We start from the raw sequence: 27,225 nt of genomic DNA, 5'->3' as shown, positions 1-27,225 counted from the left end.
CAGCAGCTGCGGCGCCGCCGCTCGCTCCGTGTCTCAGGGAGGCGGCGGGGCAGGGAAGAGGCAGCGAAGATGGCGGCGGCGGTGGGCAGAGCTGGCTCCTTCGGCTCCTCTTCGCCCGGGCTCGGCTCCGCTGCCGGTTTTTCCTCTTCTTCTTCCTCCTCCGCTGCTACGGCCACGACGAACAACAACGCGGAGCTGCGGGCAGGCGGCGAGGAGGACGATGGACAGAACCTCTGGTAACCGCCCGCCCCGCCCCACGGCCGGGCACCGCGGCGCGCGCCGGCCGTTAGCGCCCTCGGAGCGTTGCCCGTTGCCTCGCGGGGGGAGGGGGCTGCCCAGCCGCCCCCACTCCCCCTTTGGCGTTCAGCCCCTCTCGGCGAGGGGGCTCATGCGGGGGGGAGGGGGGCTCCTCTCCCTTGTCAGCGGCGGCAGCTCCTGCCCTGCCCCCGTGGCCCCCTTCCTTCTCCCGCGGGAGGCGGTGGGGGTGCGGGGACGCGAGGAAGCCGGACCCAGCCGCTGCCCTCCCCTCGCCAAGCGCTGTCGTCTCTCCACGCCAGGTCCTGCATCCTCAGCGAGGTGTCCACCCGCTCCAGGTCCAAGCTTCCTTCGGGGAAGAACGTCCTCCTGCTGGGTGAGAAAAGCATCCTGATCCCTTTCTCCTCCTCCCTGGTGCATGTAGGCTCGCTCTCAAGCCCCTCTTGGGCATCTGGAGCCTCTCTTGTTTAGTGCCCGAAGGAAGGGAGGGATTTTGATGGTGGCAAGGTGCTGACTTAATCCTCTCGCTTCTTCCTCTGCAAAATGTTTTTGCTCCCTGTTGCATAGGGTATAAGGTTATTCCTGAAATGCTTTAGGTATCCCACTCATCTTAGGTACCTCGCCATAACACTCTTACTGTCCTCCCTGCTCCACCTACCCGTAGTTTCTTAGGTAAAAATGGCTTTGAAAGGTGGGTTTTTTTGTTTGGTTGTTTTTTTATTGTCTTTCTGCCCCGATGAGTGTGGACTCCGGGGTGTGTGAGGTTTCTTCAGCATTTTCTGAAATCTCCTTCGTTCCTGCAACCAGAGGTGCTTGCTGGTCCTTATGGTGTGTCATGCAAACACAAAAATTGCTTCCGTGGCCCGTGCAGTATGAATGACGGCTGCTGCCTGTTGACCGGAGGGAGGAGTATACTGTTTAGGCGTCTTGGTTGTGTCCTGCCCACATGCACTGAGCTTGTCAGCAGTAATATCATCAGCAAGTTGTGCAGCAACAGCGGCATTGTTTACTGCTGCTGGCTTTCATTGTGTTCTGTTATCTCTACCCAGTGTGTTAGTCCAACCTTGCATTTGGCAAGGATTAGAAGTTACAAATGGGACTCTGATAGGGGAATAATGAGAGACCCAGCTATTATTCATGGTGTTGAGGGAAAGAAGAGAAATTCTAATAATATGTCAAACAAAATTAAAAATTTTTAGGGGGAGGAGGGAAAATGGGCACTTAGATTTTTTTTTTTTTGGCTGAAAGACTACTAGATACTAACTACCAGCAGTAGACAATCCAGTAAGTGTGAGTGGATGGATTTGTTCACTAGCTGTTTCTCCCCTCCTTTGCCAGCCTCCCCATTCCCCAAAAGACCTATGTATTAGTGTTAGGAAATATGGTTGAAAGCCAGTAAAGTCATGTGGACTCCAGTTTATGCATAGTATGATTCATCTGCTGTGTAGTCTTCCTGAAAAGTCTTGAGGTTTTTCAGGGTTCCCCCCCAGCCTGTAATCCTAAAGCAATTACTGTGATCTTTGCCTTCTTGTTAAAGAGTTAAGTGGTGGCTTAGGACTCAATGTGAAAGAGAAAAATGTGCAAGGATGATGGGATGGTCCAGTGAACCTCATACAGGACTTATTACTCTTAATTTGTTGTGATGTAGATCATGTAATTAGGCAAAATATTGCGATTGGAAGCCCTGATGATCTTAAACCAAAGGAAAGAAAATTTTTGTAATAATTGGCAGCTTTTTACATGAGCCTTTGCAACTAAATTGGACAACTGTCCTTGTTGAAGTTGGAAGATTCTTCTTCAATCTGTGATCCTTGCTAAAAAGATTATGCTGTTGTTTGTTTCTCTCTAGGACATGGGATACTGGCAATCCTTTATACTCAAGAACTGGAGACTATGCCTCCTTCAAAACTAGAGAGGGTGTTATAGAATGTTTCCAAGTGCTAACTTAGTTTGTGATGTTTAATCTGTTACGAACCAACTTGTAGTTCATCTCTTTAGGTGGCGCTTATAGACTAATTTAATGTAACACTTTAAGAACAATGTGGGTTTTTTTGTTTTTTTTCTTTTTTTACAAATGCACAGGTTTATAGAATAAATTATAGTTCTTTCTTAAGACTCCTGGTTTCTAAAAGGCCATGATCAAAAAAACTGTTTCACACGTATTTATGAAAAAGAGCATCAGATCGGAGGACTGGGCAATGAGGACCATAGTTGTGTTCTTTGTGAGAATATTTAACCTGTATATTACACTTGCATGTTCAGCTGTGGGCCAGGATGCTGTCCCTGAAGCACATTGGCACTGGCAAGGGAGAGGTCTTGTGTATTCTATACCAGACAGCTTCAGGTTTCCAGTACATGAAGTTCTGTTTCTTCAAAGTTCTCAAGCCATCTGTTTGTAGTTTCTCCATTGTCTCACATTTCTTCTATTTTTAAGCTTTCTTCCCTTAAATAGCTTTGTACTAGCTTTTTTTGCTAATACAAACTGGCTGCTCCTTGTTGTGACTATCTTCAGTTTTGCCACTTCTCAAATACTTTTAAGCAGAGGCCATAAAGCTGACCAGAGTCTTGATGGTTTTTACTCATTTACTGATAGAGAAGTTAGAGTATAAACAGTATATTGGTTAAAATTTCCCAGATGAAACATGATATATAATGATGAATGATGGCTTATTTTTGACACAATGCATTTTTCCCCCCTTTTAAACAACCTTTTAGTGTTTCTTTGTTTGCCAGGACAAGTTTTTTTTAATTTGCCTGCAGTGTCTAGGTTTTTCCAAACACTGTATATACTTTCATGCCTAGTTTTTCTGGGAATCTGGTTATGTCTGGCATGCTAATTCTGCTATTTCAGTATTTATTTTTGGCTGTATTAACATCTCATTTTTAAAAACCTGGAAAATGGTTCAAGACATTGCAGAAATAACTGAAGGGAACTGTGGCAGGAATAGCCGTAAAAAAATGTATTATTTAGATGCATGTGCTTTATCCACAAACACAGCTATAGCTGACTTTTTGTGAAGCTTCCTTACTCATAATACCAAATGCTAATCTTTAGATAAGATGCAGCATCTTGTGCAGCAGAGGTTAGCATATAATAATGGTAACTCTGCTCAAAATTGGCCAGAAAAAGTATGCATGACTAAGCTATAGTTGTACTTCTCCAAAAGTATGTTTCACTTTGAAAAATGTCTAAATACTTGTTTTCCCATGGAGACTTTGAACTTTAATTGGCTATGCATGTAGCGTAGAAGCATTTTTCTGTTACTGTATGAACAAATGATAAAAATGCAGGCTTTTCTAAATGTTTCTCTATGGCCAGTATATTCTTATTTCTAGGCAGTTTTGTAATAGTGACTACAGCTGCCTCATTTAGTAAATTATGACAGCAGAAAACATAAGACATCCCTGTTTCCTTAACCATAAGGAAATTGGTTGCTCTCGGTGCCATTTCTAGCTACTTTCTGCAGATATCCAAAGGAGTGGGATTTCCACCCCCCCCCCGCACTCCTCTGTTCACTTGTGTAATAAAGGTAACCAACTGATCAGAGGAGGCTTTGGTAAACGTTGGTGCATTTTGAGCGTGATGAGAAGAGTGATGCTTACAACTGGGAACTCGCTTGTTCATTCCCTTCTCACTGTAATTCTACCTGAACCAGAAACTACAACAGAGGGAACAGCTAAGAAGTCACTATTCTAGGTTATTCTTCTATAGATGAAATCCACAGTGCTGTAGAATGCATGAAGGCTTGAATTCAGAGACCCACACTAATCATTTATTCAGTGAATTGCAGCATGCATTCAAGCAGTAATGTTCAGAGTCGTTCCAGGATGTACAAGAAAACAGGCTCCCTAGCTTGCAAGTGAACTGAATAGCTGCTTTCCATCTGGCTTTGTTTTGTATGTTCCTCTGTCTCTGAAGCATAGTACGGTTCTTTGCCTGCAATTCTAATGATGTCACCATCCAGTGACGCATACTCCTGACTCCAAGTGTTTGTGTTGCACGCTTACGCTTCTACTGAATCATTAGCATTTTAGTTTTCTTTACGTATTTACTCCATTTAATAAAGGCTTTGAGTGTAGTGGGCAGTGAGTGTTCGACTGCCTTGTGTCCACATTTTCTCTTTACCCCAGACATCTCACTTTGCAGGGCCAGGCCTGTTTGTTTGAGTCTTTGAGCTCTGCTCCTGTCCAGTGGCTGTCAGGAGGCTTGAGAAGAGTGTTCCACAGTCTACAGCTAATTTACAGGTACACTTTTCTGTGTGTACATGTATTGGGAATGACTGTTGTTGTAGAAAATTGATACTACTTAAGGAGCTGTTTTAGTTTGCCACTTTCTTTTGGTAGACCCATGAACAATAGTGAGCTTCAAAACTAAGTTCTGACACAGCCTTGCAAGTTGTCATGAGAGTATATCAAATCAACATAAAATTTGCTCACTTGATTTTACAATGATGAGCACGAATTTACTTTTCCATTTTATTTTTTTCCTATTGAAATAGCCGAAATTTTCTTGCTGTAATCATTTCATCTTTATAACTGATGAAATGCTGCTTGTTGATACTATCCTGATTGTTCATCTCAAATGCTTCTTGATTCTCTAACGCTGAAGAGATTAAGTCAGAAAGCTTTTTTTTTTTTCTTCCCTCCTTCMCCTTCCCCTTCCCAAATCTAAACTTGCAACTTCTTCACCTTCTACATGTGATAAAAGCCTTCCAAACATAAGCCAGGTTTTTTTTTCGGTCAACAGAATTAATTATGAAGTGTCAATTGTTTTGATGGGACGTTAACCTTGAAACTTAACACTTCTTATTGTAATATTCTGAAATTCTTATCACCAGTGGGGGATATGCACTTTATTCAGTCAGTGCAGGAATAAATTGCCAAGAAATTTATTTCTGTAAAATATAAGGGTTATAGATAATATTATAATTCCTTGTTTTACAACTACTATTTTTTAAATTATTTAATATTATGGAGTACTTCTTGGTGGTGTCCTTCCAGCTGTAACATCTTTTCAAAAAAGCAGAATTAAATGAATGCTGCATRGTAAGCCCTATTTAGTCAGAACAGCAAGGGAAATTCTGAAATTTTTGAGTTGTGTTTAATTTGTCTCTGCTTCACCAGAGGTGCTGCTGATTGCTGGATCTATCTCTGAAATAGTGCCAAAGGTGAGGAACAGTGAAAGGAATTGTTGTGTTTCTGTGTTCTGCAGGCAGGTAAGAGGCAGGAATACAGATAAAGGTGTCCTTCAAATAGTAGCCTGGAGTTATTCTATTCTAGTAGTGAATCTGGGTAAAATATACTAGATAACTTAATGCTGTGTTAAAGGAGTAAATTTGCATTAGAACTGCACGCTGCTTAGATTTGTTGTTGAATTCTCTGAAATGCTTCACTTTCCTTTTTCCAAGTTACAATGTTATTGCTGTATCTGTTTTCAAAGTTGGGCCACATGTTCTTGCGTTACAGGACTTGACAGAAGGCATACTTATTATCATGTTGTAAAGTAGAAGTGCAATTAAGGTGCTTCCCAGAAGTGTTATTTAATTTTTCAGTGTCACAAAAAAAMCCCCAGGTGAATAATATGTGAGGGAAAGATGTATTCAGTGGAGTAAAACTAACTTGGTGGGGGGAAGGGGACACAATGTTTGTTTGTTTAACAAGTAAATTCTACTTTAGTGACTAGTTATTTGATGACTTGATATGACCTACCTATTTGCAACTTGGGTGTGGTTTTGAGGGGTTCTAGAGAAGAATCTAATCAATGTAATTTTGTTCTTCAGTTTCCTGAAAGCAAACTAAATTTCGCATATTTTGCTCTTGTTCTGCAAAAGGTATTTTTCAATTAGTACAGTGTGTGTAAAAAAGTCTATTTAACTAATATGAGACTGTGGAAAAAGCAGTTATCAGCCTGTGCTTGTGAAAAGTTTTATATATAGCGCTACAGTACTTGTGCCCTGGATTCTGGTAAGATGATGATTAATGCTACTGTTACATCTTCACTATTCAATGTATCAAGATTCAGACATTCCATATCACGTGGAACAGAAATCACTTTGATTTTTGGGGTGTTTCTTTGCCTTGTTTGATAACTGAAGTTCAGGTCTGCTGACTCTGCTTCATGGCTTTGTTCTATTATATTTAAGTGAAGTGGTTTTGTTCTCTAATAAGATAGTGGCTTCTTTTTATTATTACTAGAAATATATTGAGTATTTTGAATTGTTGTATCCAGGACCTGTCTTTGTTTATAAAAGTATAAAGCTACTCCACAAACAAACAACCCCTTTTTCTTTGGGGGGGGGGAGAGGAAGAGGTTAATTAGGACTGTTATCTCTAGTTTTGCTTGGCCTTATTTGAACATTTTTTTTCTTCTAGAAATGAGCTGCATAATTACAGTATCAAACTGGATTTTAAATGACCTGTGGTGTGTATGGGTTTCTTTGTTTTGTTTAAACTAACTGCACAAATTAACCAAGAGGGTTATGGTCACCCACAACATCCATGGCTTTTCAAACAGTTGTGGAACAAAATCTGAGTCCCTAGCAGAAGAGGAACAGACAGACAATGCTGATGACGTAAAAGAAATGTTCACCTCTTGCTTCTTTGACATCTCATATTATATATTGTATATTTTATTTGTTTAAACAGATGAGAACAAAAAGTGTAAGCTACTGTGCATACTGGAGATACTATCTTGTATGTATGGTTGTTGCATGTACAGACCTATGTGAGAGCTAAAAGATGTCTCTTTTTAGTCTTTTTTTGAGACAAATGAAAATCTACTTCTGTTTTCATCTTCTAAACAAAGAAATGTGAAAATAGCATGAGTAGTAAATATTCTTAATTTTAAAATGTTTAATTGAAAGTTTAGAGAAGCTGAGCTTTAAGGCCTACATAAAAAGATAATAGCAGAGCTTTTCAATTAAGTTCAAAGTAACTTGCATCTCTCTAATATAGAGCCCAAGTTCTCTTAACTGATTTCATAGTTTATGGTTGACCAGTTTAAGTAGCAGTTCATAACTTGCCTGTGTCCACAGAAGGCAATTCATTCATCTTGCTGCTCATCCTTTCCTTCTATGGGTGACCGCTCTGCTAAATTCTGTATTCTAGCAGAATGTTTAGTTATATTCCATTTTCTGCTCAGTAGACATAACTTTCATCTGGAATGGGTGAGAAGGAAGGAAACCAGGCAGGGAGTTGTGTTATGGTTTCTTTTATCTCTGTGAGGCCAGGAAATGAGAAGGACTTTCATCAAGCTTCAGTTTGTAGCCAAAGTGGCACCTTGGACAGAGAAGCGATGAAAAGCACAAAACTAAACTTAATGAGCATATCAAAGTAATAAAGTGTAGCAGTGTGGGGATAAAAAGGAAATGGCCTTTGTTTAGTTGAATATGAAATTTAATGTTTTGTTGCCAAGAAAGTGAAATACTGTGTGTTTAAGCAGATTTTTTTTTTTAAGTGGTTTTGGCTTTAACTGCTTCCTAGCCCAACTATTAGTAAAATTGAATGTGTTGTCCCTTTTTTACTTGTCTTCAGCTTTGTGTAGCACTGCTTTCTGGCAGCATCACTTCTGTTTCCTCATTGGAGTATCAATGTACAAGTACAGCTTTATGTAATGGGAATCTTGGATCTCTGGGATTTACTGTGGGGAAGGAGAATCTTTTTACTGAATGTTACTTAAAGCAGGATGCAAAATCTTGAATTTGTGTTGATCTACTTGATGTTATTCTGGTCTGCAATTCTATGTCAAGAATTGTGCATCAGAAATGTTTTACCTTAAGTTTATGTATAAAAGCTGAGGGTTAATTTGATTGTCTGACAGTTAGGAGTAAAGAAAAAGCAAAAGGATTTTCTATCCCAGAATTCTGGGGGGAAGCGAAGGATGATGAGGACTCTTTTTGGATGTGCATGAGGCTCCATTTTACGTATTCTTTCAGCAGAGCTTTAAAAAGTGATTTTCTGAATTGTAATATTCCCTTTTGTTTGAAACTAAGAAGCACTGCTTTTTCTTACGCTTTAGAGATATCCACAGACAACATGAAAGTTAAATGTGCTTAAATATCTTGGGGTTCATCATTTCAAATGCCATGTGTGTATATATTCTTATTGAGAAGTAAAAAATGCATACATGCTTTATACATGTGCCTGGCAGTACTTGTACTAATTACATTACTGTGCTGTACATCACCCATCAAGCCCGATATAGCTAATGGACTTTAATTTTCTCACAAATGTTCTCCTCCTCCTCTGGAGGAGAAAAGCTTCTATACATACCAAAGGCATTACAACAAAAGTTTTGAGTTTTGAGAAGTCTTAAAGTTGACATCTCATGAAATTAGAATTAATTTGCTAATGAGATTTGTAATACATACTCTGGAGTTTTAGATAAGCAGTGTTTTAAGGTTTTGTGGGTTTTTTGTTTGTTTTGTTTTTTTGAAACTCATGCTGAAGAGTAACTAGAAAGCAAAATCATACTTCTGCTGTTTCCCAGTATAATTTGATATATTCAAAGCACATTGGCTTTTCAGGTGTTTAACTACCTAAAATCTTCAAAATAAATAATAGAATAAAAAGGATGCAAATATCTGATTTGTAGCTGTCAAAATTTTAAAGGGTATGTGTAACATGGTGAAAATTATGAATTAAAAAAAAAGGGGGGGGGAGGAGAAGAGGTAGATGGACCCTCAAGTCCTAGTGTGGTCTCTTGTCCAAAGACACAACCAGCTATTCATCACTTCTTATGACGAATATTTTTTCCTAATGTCAAGTGACAGAGGTTCCTGTTCTTAACTATGGTTACATATTCCTGCTCTAATTTACATATCCTCCACAATTTAAACCCAATACTTTTTGTCCGCTTGGAGTAAGATACCATTCATACATGTTTGAGGGCTGCTATGTATTCTCTAGATTTTATTACTTATACTAAACTAACAATTCTTTCGATGTCTCTTTTGTCTAGGCTTTCTGTAATTTATTTACTTTGCTTATTTTAAAAAGAGTTTTCCTAAATCAGTATGGTATTTCAACTGAGGCTTAACTGGTAAGAAAGAGAAAAGGAGGAAGTCCTTACGTCATGTATACAATGGTTCTGTTTTCACTTTGTCATCTATTTCCATAATACCATGATACTGATTCTAATTTGGCTTATGAATCTTTTGATAACTGGCCCTCCTGTGAAATAGGGCACATCTGGCTAGGCAGCTGTCTTGTACCCTTGTAGGTGACTAGTCCTATTCATAGACTACACAGTTCATGCATTGCTTGATTGTTTTGGACTGTTTGTCAATAGCACTCTTCACAGAGCAGACTTCTCTGCTGTCATCTGCAAACTTTACTACTCTCTATTCATTTATCTGAGTTATTAATGAAAATGGTACTGAACCCTTGAAATCCCATTAATGGATCATTCTGGCTTCCTAGTGAATGATGACAACTTCTCTCTAGGAGCAGTAACTTGTTATGATACTTGTTATGATATGTGTCAGAGATCCACCTACCTGATCTTGGCATTTTGAAATGCATGGATGTTTGCTAAGGAGAAGGTAGTAGAGAATTTTGTTCACAGAGGAGATCAAAATTAACTAATTCAATGACAGAAAACTAAGATGACTGCTGTGTGTGCGTATGTGACCAAAGGTACTAACTTAATATCAAGTCRACTTGTTTTATGCTATACTGACAATACTTCTTTCTGTGTGGGCTCTGAAGATAATTACTGGAAGACTTTAGGAGTAAAAATAAAATTCCAGCTGTCATTTTGCCCTAGGAAGTTACCTTAACAGCACTGAACTTTGGTTTACTTTAGGCATTTGGAAATAAGGAAAAAAAAAAAAAAATCACACAATACACAGCCATGATAAGGGGCTTGTTGGATGTATACGTCAAGCTTGTCTATATCATTTAGCATGGATGGTTTTGAACAATAAAGTTGCATAGATACTAGCATTGATATAAGTGTGTTTTCAGTTTAGATTGCTGAAATGTACCTTATGCAAAGTTTTAAACATGACAAAATCATAGATGTCTCCTACCTAAGTTGCAGCTGCTTTTGTTAGGAACTGGAAGATGTATTTTGCAGAAGATGCTGAACTTTCCCAATGTAACAAGCTGTAATCCTTATTACTACCTATGTAAAACAAACTAGTATAAAAGAGAACTTGGCCGGAGGTTGGCTATTCTGAGAAACTGGGAAAGCTGTTAAGTACAACTCCTCTTTAAAAAAGGATAGCAAGTTTTGTGTTGTCTTACCTTTTCTGCTTGCACAAATGAATTGAAGCTGCCTCTTCAAAAAGGTAAAATAACAGGATGAATCATACAGAAAATGTTGGCAAAAGTAATAGCAATTTCAGTAGCATAACATGCCTGTGCAGCAGCTCTTAATAAAGTCTCCCTGTTTATTTGTAGATGACAAATTTAAGAAACCTGAATAAGTACTTTAGTGGGGGTAGGGGAGGAATTGTAATTCATCTGTGGTGGAAGAGCTTGAATTCTTAACTACTTCGGTGGAACTTTTATTTAAAAGAGAATATTCTCAAAAGAAAAAAATAATCTWGGTGTATGAATAAAAAACAGCACTTTTTTCTGATGTCTGCTTAAAATCACCTATAATCAGATGCATCTAGATTGAATAAAATTAAGGACCTAGAAAACACTGAGTGTTGAACAGGTTAAAATGATAAAACTTTTTTTAACTCAACTTCTGTACACTTAACTAGACCTTAAATGTCAGTTGTGGTCTTATTTGTCATGTTTTTTTGTTTTGTTTTAAATGTCTTTTCATTCGATTGAGTGAAATCCTCTGTGCTACTTACAGTATAGTCTTCTTTCTGCTAGCTTCCAGGCTATTAATCAAAGCTGAACCTAAATCCAAACTCTAAATTGAAGACTTCATGCAGTAATTTTGGGAATATGTTGGGTAAACTTGAAATCAGTCCATCAGATTAAGTATGTGGTTATATCTGTAGTCTTTCTAATGTAGCCATAATATTGTCTAGGAGATCATGGTCAACTCCCTTTACAGGGAAAACTATATCATTAAGTGTAACAGTGAAAATGACTGTCCTTGAAGTCCCCTCCCCCACTGCATGTAGTCAAAAACAAGCGTTTATACTTTCCCTGTATAGGAGAGACTTGGAAAAAAATGTTCTTTTTCACATGAAACTGGTCAGGTAATTCTCATAAAACTGTTTTTAGCCTTAATTTTATAACCTGAGAATGATTTCCTAGAATTTACTAATGTCAGTCTTAACAGATATGTGCCCATCTCCTCCCCACCCCCACCCCCCAAATTAGAGTGGCAAAACCTTGCCTAATGTCCAAATTCAGCTTGATTACTCTGTAAACTATAAAATGGCATATGAAGTTCTCCAGCTCCAGGACATATGCTTAGAAATGGAAAGTCTTCAAGAAGAGTCTTTGGCAGTAGTTGAGCTAACTGTTTACACTGCTGATGCTGTAAGGTTCATTAGTTATCCAAACCCCCTTTGGAGGGGAGAGGATAGGTGGGATTAGGGGTGGGATGAATGGATCTGGATTGTAGGTTTACCATTGTGTATGTACCCAGAACACACAAATTTGGGTCAGAATGTAAGACAATGGCTTACTGCTTGCCGGATCTTTTTAAAGCTTCTTTAAAGTTGTAGAAGAGAAGAGAATCATAGAAACTAACCCTTACAGGGGTGAAGAAACAATTTGTGTTACTTGGCCTGGCATTCCATGCCATTTGATATGAGAGTTTTAAATAGTATTCTTCTGATTGTACAATGAGCTTATTGTGACGAGAACTCCATTTTAGAAAGATTTTTATTACCATTTCTGTTGCAGGCAAAAGACTAAAATTGTGTGAAGTGCTTAACTACTTCTTAAGATATCTTTTAATCATGTATAAGAACCTTTCTTGYGTTTGTAACTACTTAGAAATACAACTTGAAGAAGAGGTATGCATTTTGAATAAATAAATGAGTTGGGCAAAGCCCAACATATTTCGTGACTTTAATGAGCTCAGTCACCCTGTTAGTACACTGCTCCCTTCTTGTCCTAAGTGGGTTTTGATGTGTAACTTTGATTAAAGATTGAGTGATATTCAACTTCTGTCTCTCCAGGTGAAGATGGAGCAGGTAAAACTAGCTTAATAGGAAAAATTCAAGGAATAGAAGAATACAAAAAAGGAAGAGGAATGGAATATTTGTATTTAAATGTGCATGATGAAGATCGAGATGGTAAGTTTGTAGTTGTAGTAATATTTTAAACCAGTTTGAAAGTAATGGTTCAGTAGTGCGATATTTGGAATGAAAGTGGGATGTCTTACTTTCTAGATTACTTGCAGGAATCCAGCTTAGGCCATGAATGATTTGTATCATTAGGAGGTTCTTAGGTTTTTCAATCTAATTAGCCTTTAGTAGATATCATGAATAACCACTGAAGTGGTAGAGGAGGCGAGGAGTCAGTGAAAAGGTTGAAAAGACCAGAAAAACAATCTTAGCTGCACCATTCTGAATTGAGGCTTGGCAGAAGTACATTTGTCAAGCGTAGAGGAAAACATGCCTAGGCTCTTATTTGGCATCTCAATTATTGTAGTAAGTATTTATCTCTGTGGACACACAGAGAAACCTTTGTCTTGGTGGCAGCAGAGAGAATGTGCAAGATTACATATAAGGTACTGATGGGTAGGAAAATGTGTACAGTGATAAAGGAGATATAAAGGGCACGGGAGAGGTGAAACAATTTGAAGGGGAAAGGAGAAGCTGTGATTTTTGCTGGCTTGAATTGGCTCATGGCTACAAGGCTAAAGATGTTTAAGATCCAGACTCAAAATACATGCGCTGATGGAGTGTATAATCAATGCTTGTATAAGGTGGACAGGGGAAGAGTATAACCAGGCACTGTAGAGGTACAATGAATTATCTAGAGGCGATGCTTAGAGGGAACAGGGTGTGAATAAGGACATACTGGGATCTGGGGGGGGGAATGGGATTTCTCGTCCACATTAAAAGAACAAATATAGGTAAAAGGAGAACCAGAAGAAGATAGGCCCTCTTTCTTCCTGAAATCATCTGCTTTCCTGACTTCCATGTCTGACTGTTGGTCTCGAAGATGACTTGACAGGGTTAATGGGATTGGGATTTTTGGTTTAAATGTGTTCCTCAGAACTCTTGTAGTAAGTTTAAAAAAATAATAATAATCTGAAGGAAAACTGAAACTATATTGAGCGCTCTAACTTTGAATCTCCAGCTTTTCATTCACAATGGAATGTCTGAGTATGAGTACAGTGTTTTGGGGGAAGAAACAGTGGAGCAGTCTAGCCGTGTGGTGGTTGTGTGTTTTGTTGTTTTTTTTTTTTTTTTTTCCAGATTAGAAGGACTAGCCATGAATAACTTTTTTGCCTGATAACTTTCCATCTAAATCATTAAAATTTGCAATAAAAATATGCAATTCTACTTGAGTTTTCTGAAGGGCCAAGATGCCCTCTGTCCTTTAAGGGGAATATAGGCATATCATGTTGGAGTTTTGCAGAGGAGATGGCCGTCCTTGAGGGCTGAGTAGCCCTAGGACTGAGAAGGGATGGCTGAATTTGCCCAATATTCCCCTGCACCTTCCCCCCCCCCCAGTTGCGTTTTGAAGGGGGGGGGGAAATCTCCTTCTCTAAAATGAAGAAGATAAATTTTGGAAATGTTGAATGTTATGTTTGGGCTTTCGCTTTCAGCTAATGTGTTTAAGATCTTCAGTTACCAGCCATTAATCTGAGTTCTTTAAATTTCAGGGCTTGGGAGAGGAGGGGGGTTTCCACAAGCTGCAGCTTGCTGTTTTGCTATCTGTTCATTTAACTGATACAACGTATCTTCTTTGTTAGACATGTAAAATACAAGAAACAAAGATTTAATATCTGTTATGTAACGGACAATTTCAAGTAAGACTCTTCAGTTCTTCTCCTTTTGTTGTAGATCAAACAAGATGTAATGTATGGATCTTGGATGGTGACCTGTATCACAAAGGTCTTCTTAAATTTGCAATGGAGGCAAGCTCTCTAAAGGACACTCTGGTTATGCTGGTAGTAGACATGTCTAGGCCTTGGACTGCACTGGATTCTTTACAAAAATGGGCAAGTGTTGTAAGAGAGCATATTGACAAGTTAAAAATTCCTCCCGAAGAAATGAAAGAAATGGAACAAAAGTGTGAGTATTCTGCAAATATGTAGGAACCCATTGAAATCAAATATGCTTAATGCTTTCTGCACCATTTAACCTCTCCATTGCAGTCTGTTTCATGCTTTGGAAATGTGATTTAAAACTGGGAGTTGGAGATATCCCAGTCAACTTTCAGATAGGTCTCAAGTACTTATATGAACTTAATAATGTGATAGCTCCGGGTTAATTTTGGACAGCCATTTTTTTTCCCTGGGGGTACTGATCTCAGTCGTAACATGAATCTTTTCCATTTGCCTCCCCTTGAGTTACTTCAAGAAAGAGTGTTTGGGAAAGCTATGTTTCAAGATCAAATAGCATGATTTAACTATGTTTATAAGTCTGAAGTTGCTCTTGAACTGGGACATTTTTAAGCAACTGACTGCCAGATTGCTGAATAACTTTGTCAGAAATGCAAGTTGTAGCTGTGATTAAAATAGCCCACATGGTATTAGTTGTAGATACTCTGGAATTGTATTTTTTTTTCTTTTGTTTTTTTGTGGTCGTTCTTTTAAGACAGATCCTTGTAAGGGGAGTCTCATCCTTGAGGATCTTATCTTCCACTACAATAACTTGTTTAGGAGAGCAACAGCTTTGGGGTGTGGGTGTGTGTGTGGCTTTTTTGTGTGTGTGTKTGTTTGTTTGTTTTCCCCCCATATATTAAAACACACACCCACACCCAAAACCAGTTTCACGATATGATTTTACTGGATGGAAGTACCAAGGAAGCAATATCTTTGTTATCAAGTAATGTTTAGCTGTTTGTTTAGCTCCTTTGCTGACTGACTGAACAGAATAGTGAGATTCTAGAAAATCCAGAAAACTCAAGTGATGAATTGAGACAAGAGTAACAGCTACTCAAAGGTTCTATCTGCCATCTTGAGTTCTTTTATCATCTAACCTAATTCCTGCAGATACTGATGGTCTGTGTGCAGGGTATAATAGAAGCCCTTGATACAATCCAGATATGAGTTGGCAAAAGTTTTGTTTTGGCCCTCCTATGGTGTGGCTTCATGCATGGCTAGGCTACCAGCAGCTTGCGACTGCCAAAAGGAGAGAGAAATCTTGCTTGCCTGACTTCTGGCTGCATGGTCCTGCTCTGTCCTTTTGTCAGCTTCAGTGCTCGTGAGAGGGTCCTGTAAGTTGACTGAACTCACTAACAGGATTGAAATCTACTGAGGGTTTGTGGATGTGGTTTTCTGGGGGTGTTTTTCTGGGTTTATCTTCCAGTTCTAGCAACTTAACTCCACTCAGAGACAGACCCTGTGAGGACTGAGACTGGCACAGGGGAAGTCTTATGGGATAAACAGCAGCTGTTTCTGGGGGTGGGATCTTTCTTCCTGTTTTTGAATTCAGCTGTGTCTCATGGCCTGGTCACTTCCATTATACCTCTAGGAAGACTTGAGATTGATGTAGTATATTACAGCTCAAAGACTCTGGAATACAATCTTCCTCCTTTTTCCTGCTTTCCCTACTTGTAGGAAAAACTATTATGTTATAGACACTCAATGGGAATATTGGGACTCTGTTGGAGGACTTCCAGCACTGGAGTATCATGATTTTTATTTTAGTTTGTGACTCTCCCAGAACAGACAGGGTGCTCTGGGGGAAAGCCTCCCTTGTGTGGCTGGCATATCTCAATGAGAGCTCTGCATTTAAAATAATATCAATTTAGGAGGCTTGCAGAGGGTTGATGAACTGACTGTTGAAGTAGAGATGCTAATCTGTAAAAAAAAAAAAAAAAAAAAGTTTTGTTATTGTAAACTCTGAAATCTGTATAGAAGTTGAATAATCTTGGCCTAATAAGCCTTTTTCTCCAGGTTGTTGAAATGGATCTTTCCCTGTTGATTCAACTAATGCTTTTCTAGGTGGGAACTCACAGGGCTCCAATCAGTTCAGAGAAGGTAGGGATGGATTAACATAAATCAGGGAAAAAGCAGTGAGAATGTACTAGAGAAATTGGCCACTAGTGTGCACAATTCAGCTAAATTGTTTTGCTGCCTGAGTTTTTAGCTGAATCAGGCTGTGCTACTCATGGAAAAGTAATCAGTGGTGTTTTCAGATCAAATGTTGATTCTGCTGTGTGAAACAGGACGTGATAGGAAAGGTATAGGCATTTGATGCCTAATGCTGCATCCTTGACTGCAGCAGTAGTAAATGACCATGTAATTAGAGGCTTGGGTGTATGCACTGGAACCTAACAAGAGAGTTACAAGTATAACTTTATCTTTTGTTTCTAATTCTTGTTATATTTTAACTTATCCTTCCTGCTAAATTTTAAAGTAGTATCTGATCTATTGTGAAAACATACCCAATATTTAATATGGTATTAACTAATAGTATGTTTATATGCTAATATAATAGAGGTGTTTGCTCTCTTACCACTGCAAAACAGATGTCCTACTGCTACTGAAAGCTGTTAAATAACTAACACTTGTTTATGCTATTTTTCTTGCTTATTACTACTGTAGATTCACTGTACAGAGAGAAAGAGAAGTGTGGACATAGGATTTCTAGGTCATAGTGGTGTAAGGTAGCAGCCAAGCAATATATGTGAAGCTTACTTCTGTTTATTCTAACAACCTGTTCCATTAATTATGCCAAGAAGAATACAAGGAAATTGACTTTCTTCAGGAGATGTATCGAGTAATAGTAGTTGATAGCAACTGCCTAGTGGTTCCACAATGATTAAAATACAATTGGGTTAACGTCCTTATACTGACACTCTTTTCCTCTGATCATGTTCTTGTACCTGCTGATAAAGAAGATCTTGGATTTACTAGCTCTCTCCTGTGCTGCATAAAACAAACAGGCAGCACTCAAGGCATGTTCAATTCTTTCCAACATAAAGAAGCAGAAGTACAATACAATAAACAGTACTAGAGATTAATGGCAGTGGAAATCGTTGTTGAAATAATACAGTAGCTGCTCTTTTAATACAACTTTTTTTTACTTTCAGTGGTAAGAGATTTCCAGGAATATATAGAACCAGGCGAGGATTTTCCAGCTTCTCCACAGAGAAGAAATACTTCATTACAGGAAGACAAAGATGACAGTGTGATTTTACCCCTGGGTGCTGATACACTAACATGTAACTTAGGCATTCCAGTAGTAGTAGTTTGTACAAAGGTTTGTTTCATGTTTTAGGTTTTTTTGCATATTTTGTTTAAGGAACTCTGTCAGTTGTGGATTTGGGGTTGGAAGCATGTGGTTCTCAAGTCATTCTGAATACCTAGCGTAAGAATCCTTAAGTGTTCAGTGTTGAAGGTTGCCTGTCTTCTGAAAGTCCCGACTGTGTGTTAATTTGGGAGTAGTTTTTCCTGCAGTCATACCAGTTTGCAGGGAATTGAGGAATACCTCAGACCTAGTTTTGCTCACAGAAGTGAGCTAGTCAGTAACTAACTAGAATACACCTTAGTCTGCTAAATCTTCCTTTCACACAAACAGTGTTTTGGGTTTTACTTTTTTAATATTTCTGATCTTTCTCTGAAGATGACTATATTTGAGGGTTCTGGTTAGTAAAGTGTTTTTCTACTAACTTTCCTTAATTCTTAGGATGCTTCTGTGACCTGTTTTGATTTCTGTAGATATGTGAGAGTATTCTCAGTCTAAAGAAAAAGTGGTGTAGTTCTCTTGTGATCTTTCTTTCTGGCTCTTCAGTTCCCATGGGCATTAAGCATACTGCATCTGCAGCCTCTGCTGGCCCACAGTGAAAGAATAAGCCCCTTGACACAGGTGCTGTTTCTTCACTGCAAGGCTAACCCTCTCATTTGCTACACTCAAGCACTTCTGTTCTCTCTTGCTGGCTATCTATCCCTCTCACCCCATGCTGTGCACCTCCCCCMCACACACACACTTTTTTTTTTTTTTTCTGCTTCTGCATTTCTTGCTTTTGGCTTTCTTTGCAAAGGGCTAGCTAGTCACTGGCCAAAAAGACTGTTCTATAATACCCCAGTATGCAGAAGCATCATGCAGAGAATGCTGTTCTCATTCAATAGGTCAATCTTCAACAGAGACTTTGGGTTATCACATAGAGTTGGGGGGGGGGGCAGGGGAGGGAGGCAGAGGGGAAGTAAATGTGAAATCACAATCAATTTAATTCCCAATTTAATGCTGACCACAGTATATGCATGTCAAGCTGTTTATTAGTTTAAAAGAATTACTTGTCCAGTTATCCTTATAAACTATCTCAGCAGATTTTTGTTCTGCCCTCCCCCTCCCCCCAGTTGTGAACTGGAGGTGTAGCAGCACTGCTACTTCAGTGATAACTGAAAGCTAATTTTGTGTTTGACTTGACAGTGTGATGCCATCAGTGTTCTGGAAAAAGAGCATGACTACAGGGATGAACACTTCGACTTCATTCAGTCACATATCCGACGGTTTTGCTTACAATGTATCCTTTAACACTTCATAAGGATAATAATGACTCCATTAAATCTTTGCATTAGTTATGACCAGCTTAAAAGGGTATTTGTGTCTGTACCAAAGAAGTACACTAAATTCCTTCACTGTAGCAGGAAGTCTGGTTCAGTTACTCTCTGTAGACAATGTTGAATGTAACTTTTCCTTTTTTCCTGTTGAGTGCTGTTAACTCTTTGATGGAGATGCAAGAGTCTGACATGTGCCCTTACAATCAATTTATTTACTTGCCTTCATTTCCATATTAACAGGCAGTTCCCAAATCAGCAAGCCTTAGATGACAAGTTTCCTGAAATAGTAACAGCAAGACAATTCACTTAACTATGATCGTACTTCAGATAAACATAAGGCATATTATTTTTTTCATCCTGAATATTCAGTCTCTCTTCAGTAATTCTACAAGATAATGCGATGAGGGAAGGAAGTACAAATTGCTGTGGCAAAGATCCACTGGCTTTTCTTTGCTTGGGTAGAGACAGCATGCATAAGCTGTCACTGTGCTATTGTTCTTAAATTTCATTGTTCAAGAAAGTGCATAATATACTGTTTAACTAGACAAGCTAAGATCTAGAGTTTAGATGCCCATAGTATGTCTACATTGTGCCACCATCATTCATGCTGTGGTAAAGCGAAGCTTAAATACCATCGTAAAGATAGTAATTGACAGATGAAAAATTAGTTCAAGAACCTGAGACCTCAGTTTAATTCTGAGATGGCACTTCCTTCAGAAAGCTTTGAAGTCCTCATTTTTCAAAATGGAATGATGGGTGATTATAATGAGGTTTGCCAGACAGAGGAAGAATAGGAAAGATTAATAGGAATTGGTCACTGTAACTGTGTAGCCAATACACAAATTGGAGTTCTATTCAAATCGTTGCTGAATGTGAATCATACCCTATTAGATAACTTTTCTCTTTCTGAATTTGAATTGCATATGTAGAAATAGGTTATTGGTTTTGGCATGTTCTAATCTCAGGTAAAAATTATTTTAAACCTCCCTGGCTGCTTAGTCCTGTGTATAAGCAGTATTATTTTGATATTGACCCATGTCAAGAATATCAAGCACTCTCTTCATCTTTTAGTAACTTAAAAACTGATACACAGCACAACCGGTTTACCTTCATTTGATTGTAAAGGAGGTCGCTGTATAATGTATGAGCTTGCTCCTCTAATTTAAATACCCAGGAGAGGAAGTGAGAGGCTGTTTGGCATTTTTGAGGCTACTAGTGTTAATGCTGGAGTATCTGTGTGACTTCTCTATCGAGTCCTGCAAGATGGGATATGATAAGAGATAGGAATACTGCATGAAAACTCTCAGATGGTAAAAGCAGAAGACAGTTTTGAAGACATCATAGTGAAACTAGTGGTATCGTGGGCTTTGAAAGTGAGAGGAGCCTATAGAAGCAACAGATAAAGTTGGCCTAAAATAAACCCTGGAAAAAATTTAAACTACGGAATAGTTTGTTTCAAAATTAAATTCTAGAAGTTGTTTGACCTAATTGAATTTGTATTCTTCTTTTAAATTCTCTAAAGTTGATATCCTTTAAAATAAACAAAGAAAAAAAAARGGGGGGGGGAATTCTACTATCTCTTACTAACCACAAAACTGAATTTTCTTTAACAAGTTTATTCAGATGGGGCAGCACTTATTTACACTTCAGTAAAGGAAAACAAAAACATTGATTTAGTATATAAATACATAGTCCAGAAATTATATGGATTTCCTTTCAATGTTCCAGCTGTTGTTGTGGAAAAAGATGCAGTATTTATGTAAGTTATCTGCATTACTATGTATATATGACTGCACAGTGTATTTGTCCAAGACTCTAAAAAGCATAGAGGCCATTTTTTGTTTACACTTTTTAAAGTTCAATGTAACATTCTCATGAGGAACAGACTGGGGGTTTGGTGAGTGCCAGTGGATCAAGACTGCAAATTGTCACTACCACAAAGAGAAATGTTAAACCAGGAGACATTTCTCCTCTGTATTACAGGGAGCAAACCCCAATCTCTAACTAGTTGCACTAGCCAAAAAACAGCTTGCATGGAAGAAGGGGAGTTATTTCAGCTTTCCTGGCTTTCAGCTCTGTGCAAATCAGGATTGCCCACAAGGATAACCTGAAGTACCAACAGAATTTAAAGCCAAATGATTCTTTATCTAGTCCTGCAGGTTGGGATAATGACAAGAAGATAGGAATATTGCATGAGAACTTTCAGACACTAAAAGTGGAAGACAGTTTTGAAGATATCATAACAAAGCCACCAGTCAGGAAGGTAAATTGAGATGTTTTAAAACAAAAGTAATTTTGCTAATATTTTGCCATTCAGCATTTTTTATTTACCTGTCAGTTTTTGGAGTGCTGCTTGTCTTTGCTTCCGGTTTATCACAAGACCACTTTGTGTGTGTTTTGCTTATTTTGTCTTTATTTTGTTTTCCAATTTCTTCTTAAATTAACAGAAAATCATTGGGTGTATTTGTGTTCTGTATAGCTTTTCTTCAGCTTACACAGTGTCTTCTTCTGGCACTATTACAATGTTCAAGACTACAAATATACTTGTTTTTCTCTTAATGCCTACTCAGTATTGAAAAGTCCAAGTGTCATTTAACTGTTGGTCATGGTTGATTTAGTATTTTTAAGAACACTTCATTATGCTCTGAATTATGAATAACTTCATGATTTCTTTTCCTTATGGAAACACAAAGCTTGAGACAGTGTAAAACCAAAAGTAGGCATGTTAAAACAGGTTCTACATACATTCAGCACATTCTTCTCTTTCAGACTGTTCAAAGACTTTGACAGAACTACATGAAAACATATGTGGGATTGTTGAATAAAATGACAGCAGCAATGAACCCCTGTGTGGAGAAGTTTTTGAAGGAAAATATCTCTGTGGCTTTTTAGAACTAAGCTAAGAATTTGGGACTGATTGTAATTTCCAAGTTGAGAAAACCAATACTGTGTCCTTTCTGTAGTTTTTTTAGGGAGACATAAAGACATRCAGTAGTATATGAAATTCTAAGGTGCCAAGGAAAATACAACTAACACTTTTTTACATGCTTATAAGCTTCAGGCCTGGATTATAAATTTTGATATTGATATTTCCACACTTATCGTGGCAAGGCTTGTTTGTTTGTTTTGTAGTGGGCTTATTTGGAAGAGTGTTTGTGATCTGATACACAGAACTGGGATCTAAGATGTCTCTGTACAGTTCATGTACCAGTATAATGATGCAGGTGAAGAATCACTTTTGCCATAGTTACCCATAAAATAATACCTACCAAGCTTAGGCTAGGATAAGCTCAGAGACATGTAAGCATGCTGCAATGGAGTGTGCGTCTATGAAGAGAGACTTAAATGTATATCAAATGCTTTAAATGCCTGTAAAATAAGTATTTCCTACAGGTCCTGAGACCCTTTGAATATGCCTTGTAACCACTCCCTTCATTCCTTTTTTACTGCATATGTAATGGGTCTTTCCACAAGGACATCTAGAACCTTATGCCAGCCAGGTAGAAGGACTTAATGATCATTCTATTTAATTTCTAATTAATTAGACTTAAATGGAGTCCTAATGTAGCAGTCTTAAAAATAAATACAGAAGATGCATAAAATACTATTTTGACTGCAGACCGCACTTGCTTAATTATTGAATGCCTTGGTCATATTCATCAAGAGATATAAAAGGCAAATACTTTTTTAAATCAAAATGATGTTAATATTTTTGTATTGCAGTTTGTTCATGAAAAAGAAATTGTAGCAGAAGATGACCAAGTGTTTCTTATGAAGCAGCAGGTAATTTTCTGTCCATAAAAACAAGCAGCCAGTGTTTCACTTAACAAGTCCTGTTAAAGAATATAAAAACCGAATTTGTACTATCTATCTGTTTATTTATCTATTTATTTTTGCAGTCGCAGTTGGCGAAACAACCACCTACCGCTGCAGGAAGGCCAGTGGTTAGTAATAAGAATTTTAAATCCCGTCACATGAAAATGATTCATTTTCATATGTTTAGGGGGTTGGTTTTTTAACCACTACCAAATATTCTTTGATGTAAAGAGTGTTKTGGGGTTTTTTGTTTTGTTTTGTTTTTTAACTAGTGATTAAAGTCTGCATCTTATACTGCTCTGAAATGATGATACTTCTTCCCAGCTAGGCATGACTGCTTATACTTATACTGGCAGCAATGGCTAAATGTCATGGTTTACTTCCTGTGCATTAGAGTGAATCTAAGCAACTAGCTGACTACTCCTTCTGTCCTAGATGTGTGTCAGGGAGCAAATTGTATGTCGGCTGAATTCCCCGGTCAGTTGTATGTCCTGAACCTGGCACTGCTGCTCAAAGAATATTAGACTCCAGCATAAAATTGAGCTCAAATGAAAACTATGGCATCAGCTACACTTAAATAATGTATTTAAAATATAAATAACTAAAAAGTAACACAAGTTTAATGGGGAGCATGTGATCTTATAAAGGTGGCTCTTACTTTTTAGATGATCTGCAATTTTGCAGAAACATGACTTGTTATCTGTGAAGTAGTAAGTAATGCTTTTCTCACAGTTTGCCTTTAATCCTTCCCACAATGCTGGTGGTACGTGTTTTCTTTCCAAGACACTTGGTGTAGTTCCTCTGATCCAGTCAGTGCAGTTTTCATTACGATCAGAGGCACTACTGAGCAACAGAAGGTATTTTCAAGTTTCTCGCAGAGATGAAATGAAAAGCTTCAGCAGTGCTTTAGCTGTTGGACTGAAGTTAACATTTGTAATAATGTTGGGCAGGTGTGGGAAAAATCCATATACAATCAGTAAAATCAATCTTGCATCATTTCAATTGCATGGGATGCTACATTATCATAAAAACCAGGTTGAGCCGTGAGAAACAAAATAATGCTTCATTTCATGTGGTCTTAGATAGCATGATTTTAATTCTGTAAAAGTTTGACTACTTCAGCTTTGACTTTTTTTTTTGTTGTTTTTTTCCTTTTGCATAGGATGCCTCACCAAGAGTTCCTGGAGGGTCTCCTAGAACACCAAATAGATCCGTAACATCAAACGTTGCCAGTGTTACACCTATCCCTACTGGGTCCAAAAAAATTGATCCCAATATGAAAGGTACCTTTTCTTGTAAGGGGGCAAATACAATTGGGAAGTAAAATAGCTCCTTTTGCCTGCTTGCTTTAATATGCTTGTTTAGATTGACTGATACACAAGGTCAGTATTTATTTAGAAAATGTGTTGTGTGTATTTTTTTTCCCCCCCCCCCCCCTTATAGCTGGAGCTACCAGTGAAGGCGTCCTGGCTAACTTCTTCAATAGTCTGCTGAGTAAGAAAACTGGTTCCCCTGGTGGCCCTGGTGGTGTTGGTGGCAGTCCTGGAGGAGGTGGCACTGGAGGTGCTGGCAGCAATTTACCACCATCAGCAAAAAAGTCTGGTATGATTAGTGGTAAAAGATCAGCTCATAACCTAAACTGAGTGTGATGCATCATTTCTGTTAATACAGGTTATCAGGAGTTTGAATATATTTAATTGGGTGTCTTATTGGATACGTTTTTTTCTTTTTTTTTTTCTTTTTTTCTTCACAATATTGTTAGTATTGCCTTTCTTGTGGCTCTCAGAGGATCAAAGAAAACCTTTTATATGGCTGTTTAAGTCTGAGTTGTGTCCATATAACTTCCTTTTTTTCTTTTTTCTTGCCTCACCATCCCTATTAATGGCTTACAGTAGAAGCCATGTTTTTATTAGTCAGATACACTGGGACTTGAAGTTGATTTTTTTAATTGTATTTTTTAGCAATACTGTCAGTGTTAAAAGATTATTTTTTTAATTTGTTAGTGATCTAGCTCTTATTGGATAAAAGTTTTGATTTGATTGACTTTGACAGCATGTAAAACTACTTACATATTTTCCATTGATAGCTTTTTTTATATGATGTCACTAGTATTTAGTATTCATCTGAAATGTATAATAATGACTGCTTTAAAACTAATTGCAAGCCTATTCTGGTGCTTCTCATTATTTCATAGCAAACGTTTCTGCTTTAAGAACATATATACTGAACTTATATACTGACACTCTCCTACCACCCTCAAGAGTAGTGCTGCATTTAAGTAGGAGTGCTTGTGATTCATTTGTACTTGATGTTAGTGTTTACTTTTAAAGGAAAAACCACTTGGTTTCCCACTAACATTTTGTGTAGACTAACACTTGAATAGGCTTTTTTCCATATGTACACCTCCCTTTTCTATATGCAAAGCTCRGTTGGCAGAACAAAGTGCGCGAGTACTTCCTAATCTGCTGCAGGCAAAGTCAGCAGGGCTAGTCTGAACAACTTGTGGAGATTGAATCAGCTGCATTCATTTGAACAATGTGAGATGGAGAGAGCACCCACTGAAATATCTTGTGGGGAGTGGCCTGCAGTTGGTTTGGGTGATGCCAGTGAAATGAAGGTAGCACTCTGGAGAGTGGATGTGTCCAGGGCCGTGGTAGAAATTTCAAGAACAGAATTAAAATATTAAGGAGGAAAATGTCTTCAGAAGTCTCCCTACTCTGCAACAATAATTAGAGAATGGCCAGTTTAATGTGGCAGAGGACTAGCCTTTCAAGGAATTGTTATAAATCAAAAAAGTTTGTCTTAGATGTGGGCTCTACACCTTCCTCACCACTTACTGTCTTGTACTTAGTGTTATCTATAAAAGTCACTTATCTGAAAATTGGCTGTTAAAACAATGGTTTGGAGTTTGAGAATTATTTTCCTCATGGCAATTATGGGAAATTTCTCTGCTTATAAGCTGTAATCTTAACTGGTTTGCTTCTGATATGATGTTAGCTTTCTTTAAATAATTTGAAGAACAGCACAGTACACCCAGCAAAAACTAGCTGTGTGGGTGGTTTCCGTTAAGTTTGTATCTTCAGAAAGGCTGTGTTGAACCTTGCTAAAGTTACCTAGGTGTCAAAATTTTCCTTTACAGCCTGAAAAAAACATGCATACTTGTAATGGCATATACTTTGAAGTCCTACACTGTCCTTTTCCATATAGTCTTCTCCACTGCTGTGACAGAACATGTGTTTGTAGAAGAGGATAGAAACCTAGACTGGGGAATAAGAGTTAAAAGTAGCCTGGTGGAAAAAACTGTGTTTAAACTTGGATCAGGTCCCAGTGTGATTGCATAAATGCTTGTGCCATTCCAAGTTGGTGAGGAAGTAAATGGGTGAGCAGAGAAAGGGATTTGCTGCCTATGTGTGTGCACATGCACATGGGTAGTGATGTCAGCTTTATGCTGACCAACTATATGTGAAACTGATTTTCAAGGTTAGTGTGTGATGAAACACCTGACTTAAGTTCAGAATTACTTTAAAATACTTCTACACAGTTTTCTGTATCAGCTGTATTCTTAACTGCTAACCTTTACTAGCTTTTCTGTATGAAGAACCACTATAAGGCATAAAAATGTACTGACAATTAATATGTAATTAGGGAAATTGCTTTGAGAAATCTGAAACATGCCAGAATGTGTTTTGATATCTCTTCCCTTTTTCTTGCTATTGATTTTTAGTATGTCTTCACTCTGCATACAGAGTATGAAATAACAATGTTTAGAATTTGTCTAAAGCAAAAACATAGTTTTTTCTCTTTTTGTTTTTTGTTCATTTCTAAAGGTGCTTCTTGAGGAAATAAAGATACTAGAGGCTTTCCCAAAACTGTTTCATAAGCATGACTAAACTATATGCTTGTCTTTTGTAGGCCAGAAGCCAGTTTTAACAGATGTTCAGGCAGAATTGGACAGAATTTCACGAAAACCCGAAATGGTCTCTCCTGCAACACCTACATCTCCTGCAGAAGGTGAAGCATCTTGAAGACACCAAATAAAACCAATTACTCAGTTTTCTGGGATGAATTCAAGCTTGCCTCTGCCTCTTCCTTCAGTGACTGGAACTAAGGAGCTGAAACTTTTTTTTTTTTTTTCCTCAGAGAACACAAACAGTTGATGTCTGTTTTCATATATGTTGCCCAGCTTTACAAAAAGGAACTGTACAGATGGAAAACAGTATCACACCATGTAGGACTACTGTTCACAGTGCAACAATAGTAAATTAACTTCTTTCTGGGTTTTGTTGGAAAGTCAGTGTAATTCTGTAAACTTGCAAGTGTGTTCACTTTAAAGTTAGAGGTTGCTTAGATTGGGAAAACTGATACACACCACAGGCACTTAATTTATATTGATCTCCTGACCTGTTAGTCAAATTTAATACCATCTTAAATAGATTAACCTCTAAAGGCGAGAATTACTATGAGTTTTATGGAAGAGAAAATGATAAATTGCACAAAACTGTAACAACAACAATAATAAACTCCAAATATATTTGAACACTTCA

The 27,225-nt window shown here is 38.0% G+C and overlaps 1 protein-coding gene across 5 annotated transcripts; it reads left to right on the top strand.

The window, feature by feature from the left end:
- DYNC1LI1 (dynein cytoplasmic 1 light intermediate chain 1) lies at positions 1-27,225 on the top strand. 5 transcript variants are annotated; one of them, XM_026089927.1, is made up of 15 exons: positions 222-236; positions 558-631; positions 4,403-4,500; positions 5,380-5,423; positions 12,357-12,473; positions 14,196-14,426; positions 17,395-17,564; positions 18,735-18,828; positions 20,489-20,624; positions 21,017-21,128; positions 22,589-22,648; positions 22,765-22,809; positions 23,844-23,964; positions 24,125-24,283; positions 26,594-27,225. In XM_026089927.1, the coding sequence occupies exons 5-15, from the start codon at positions 12,431-12,433 to the stop codon at positions 26,704-26,706; spliced, it is 1,284 nt and encodes a 427-aa protein (XP_025945712.1). In that variant the 5' UTR covers positions 222-236; positions 558-631; positions 4,403-4,500; positions 5,380-5,423; positions 12,357-12,430; the 3' UTR covers positions 26,707-27,225. The 5 variants fall into 5 exon arrangements, with proteins under 5 accessions (XP_025945711.1, XP_025945710.1, XP_025945712.1 ...); XM_026089929.1 differs by lacking the exon at positions 5,380-5,423; XM_026089928.1 differs by lacking the exon at positions 222-236 and having other exon boundaries at positions 610-631; positions 4,409-4,500.

Source organism: Apteryx rowi, unplaced genomic scaffold (assembly GCF_003343035.1).
Source record: "Apteryx rowi isolate R43461 unplaced genomic scaffold, aptRow1 scaffold_837, whole genome shotgun sequence".
In the NCBI taxonomy this organism is placed as follows: Eukaryota; Metazoa; Chordata; class Aves; order Apterygiformes; family Apterygidae; genus Apteryx; species Apteryx rowi.
Note: the sequence above shows the minus strand (reverse complement) of the source record. Positions and strands in the feature narration are given on the sequence as shown.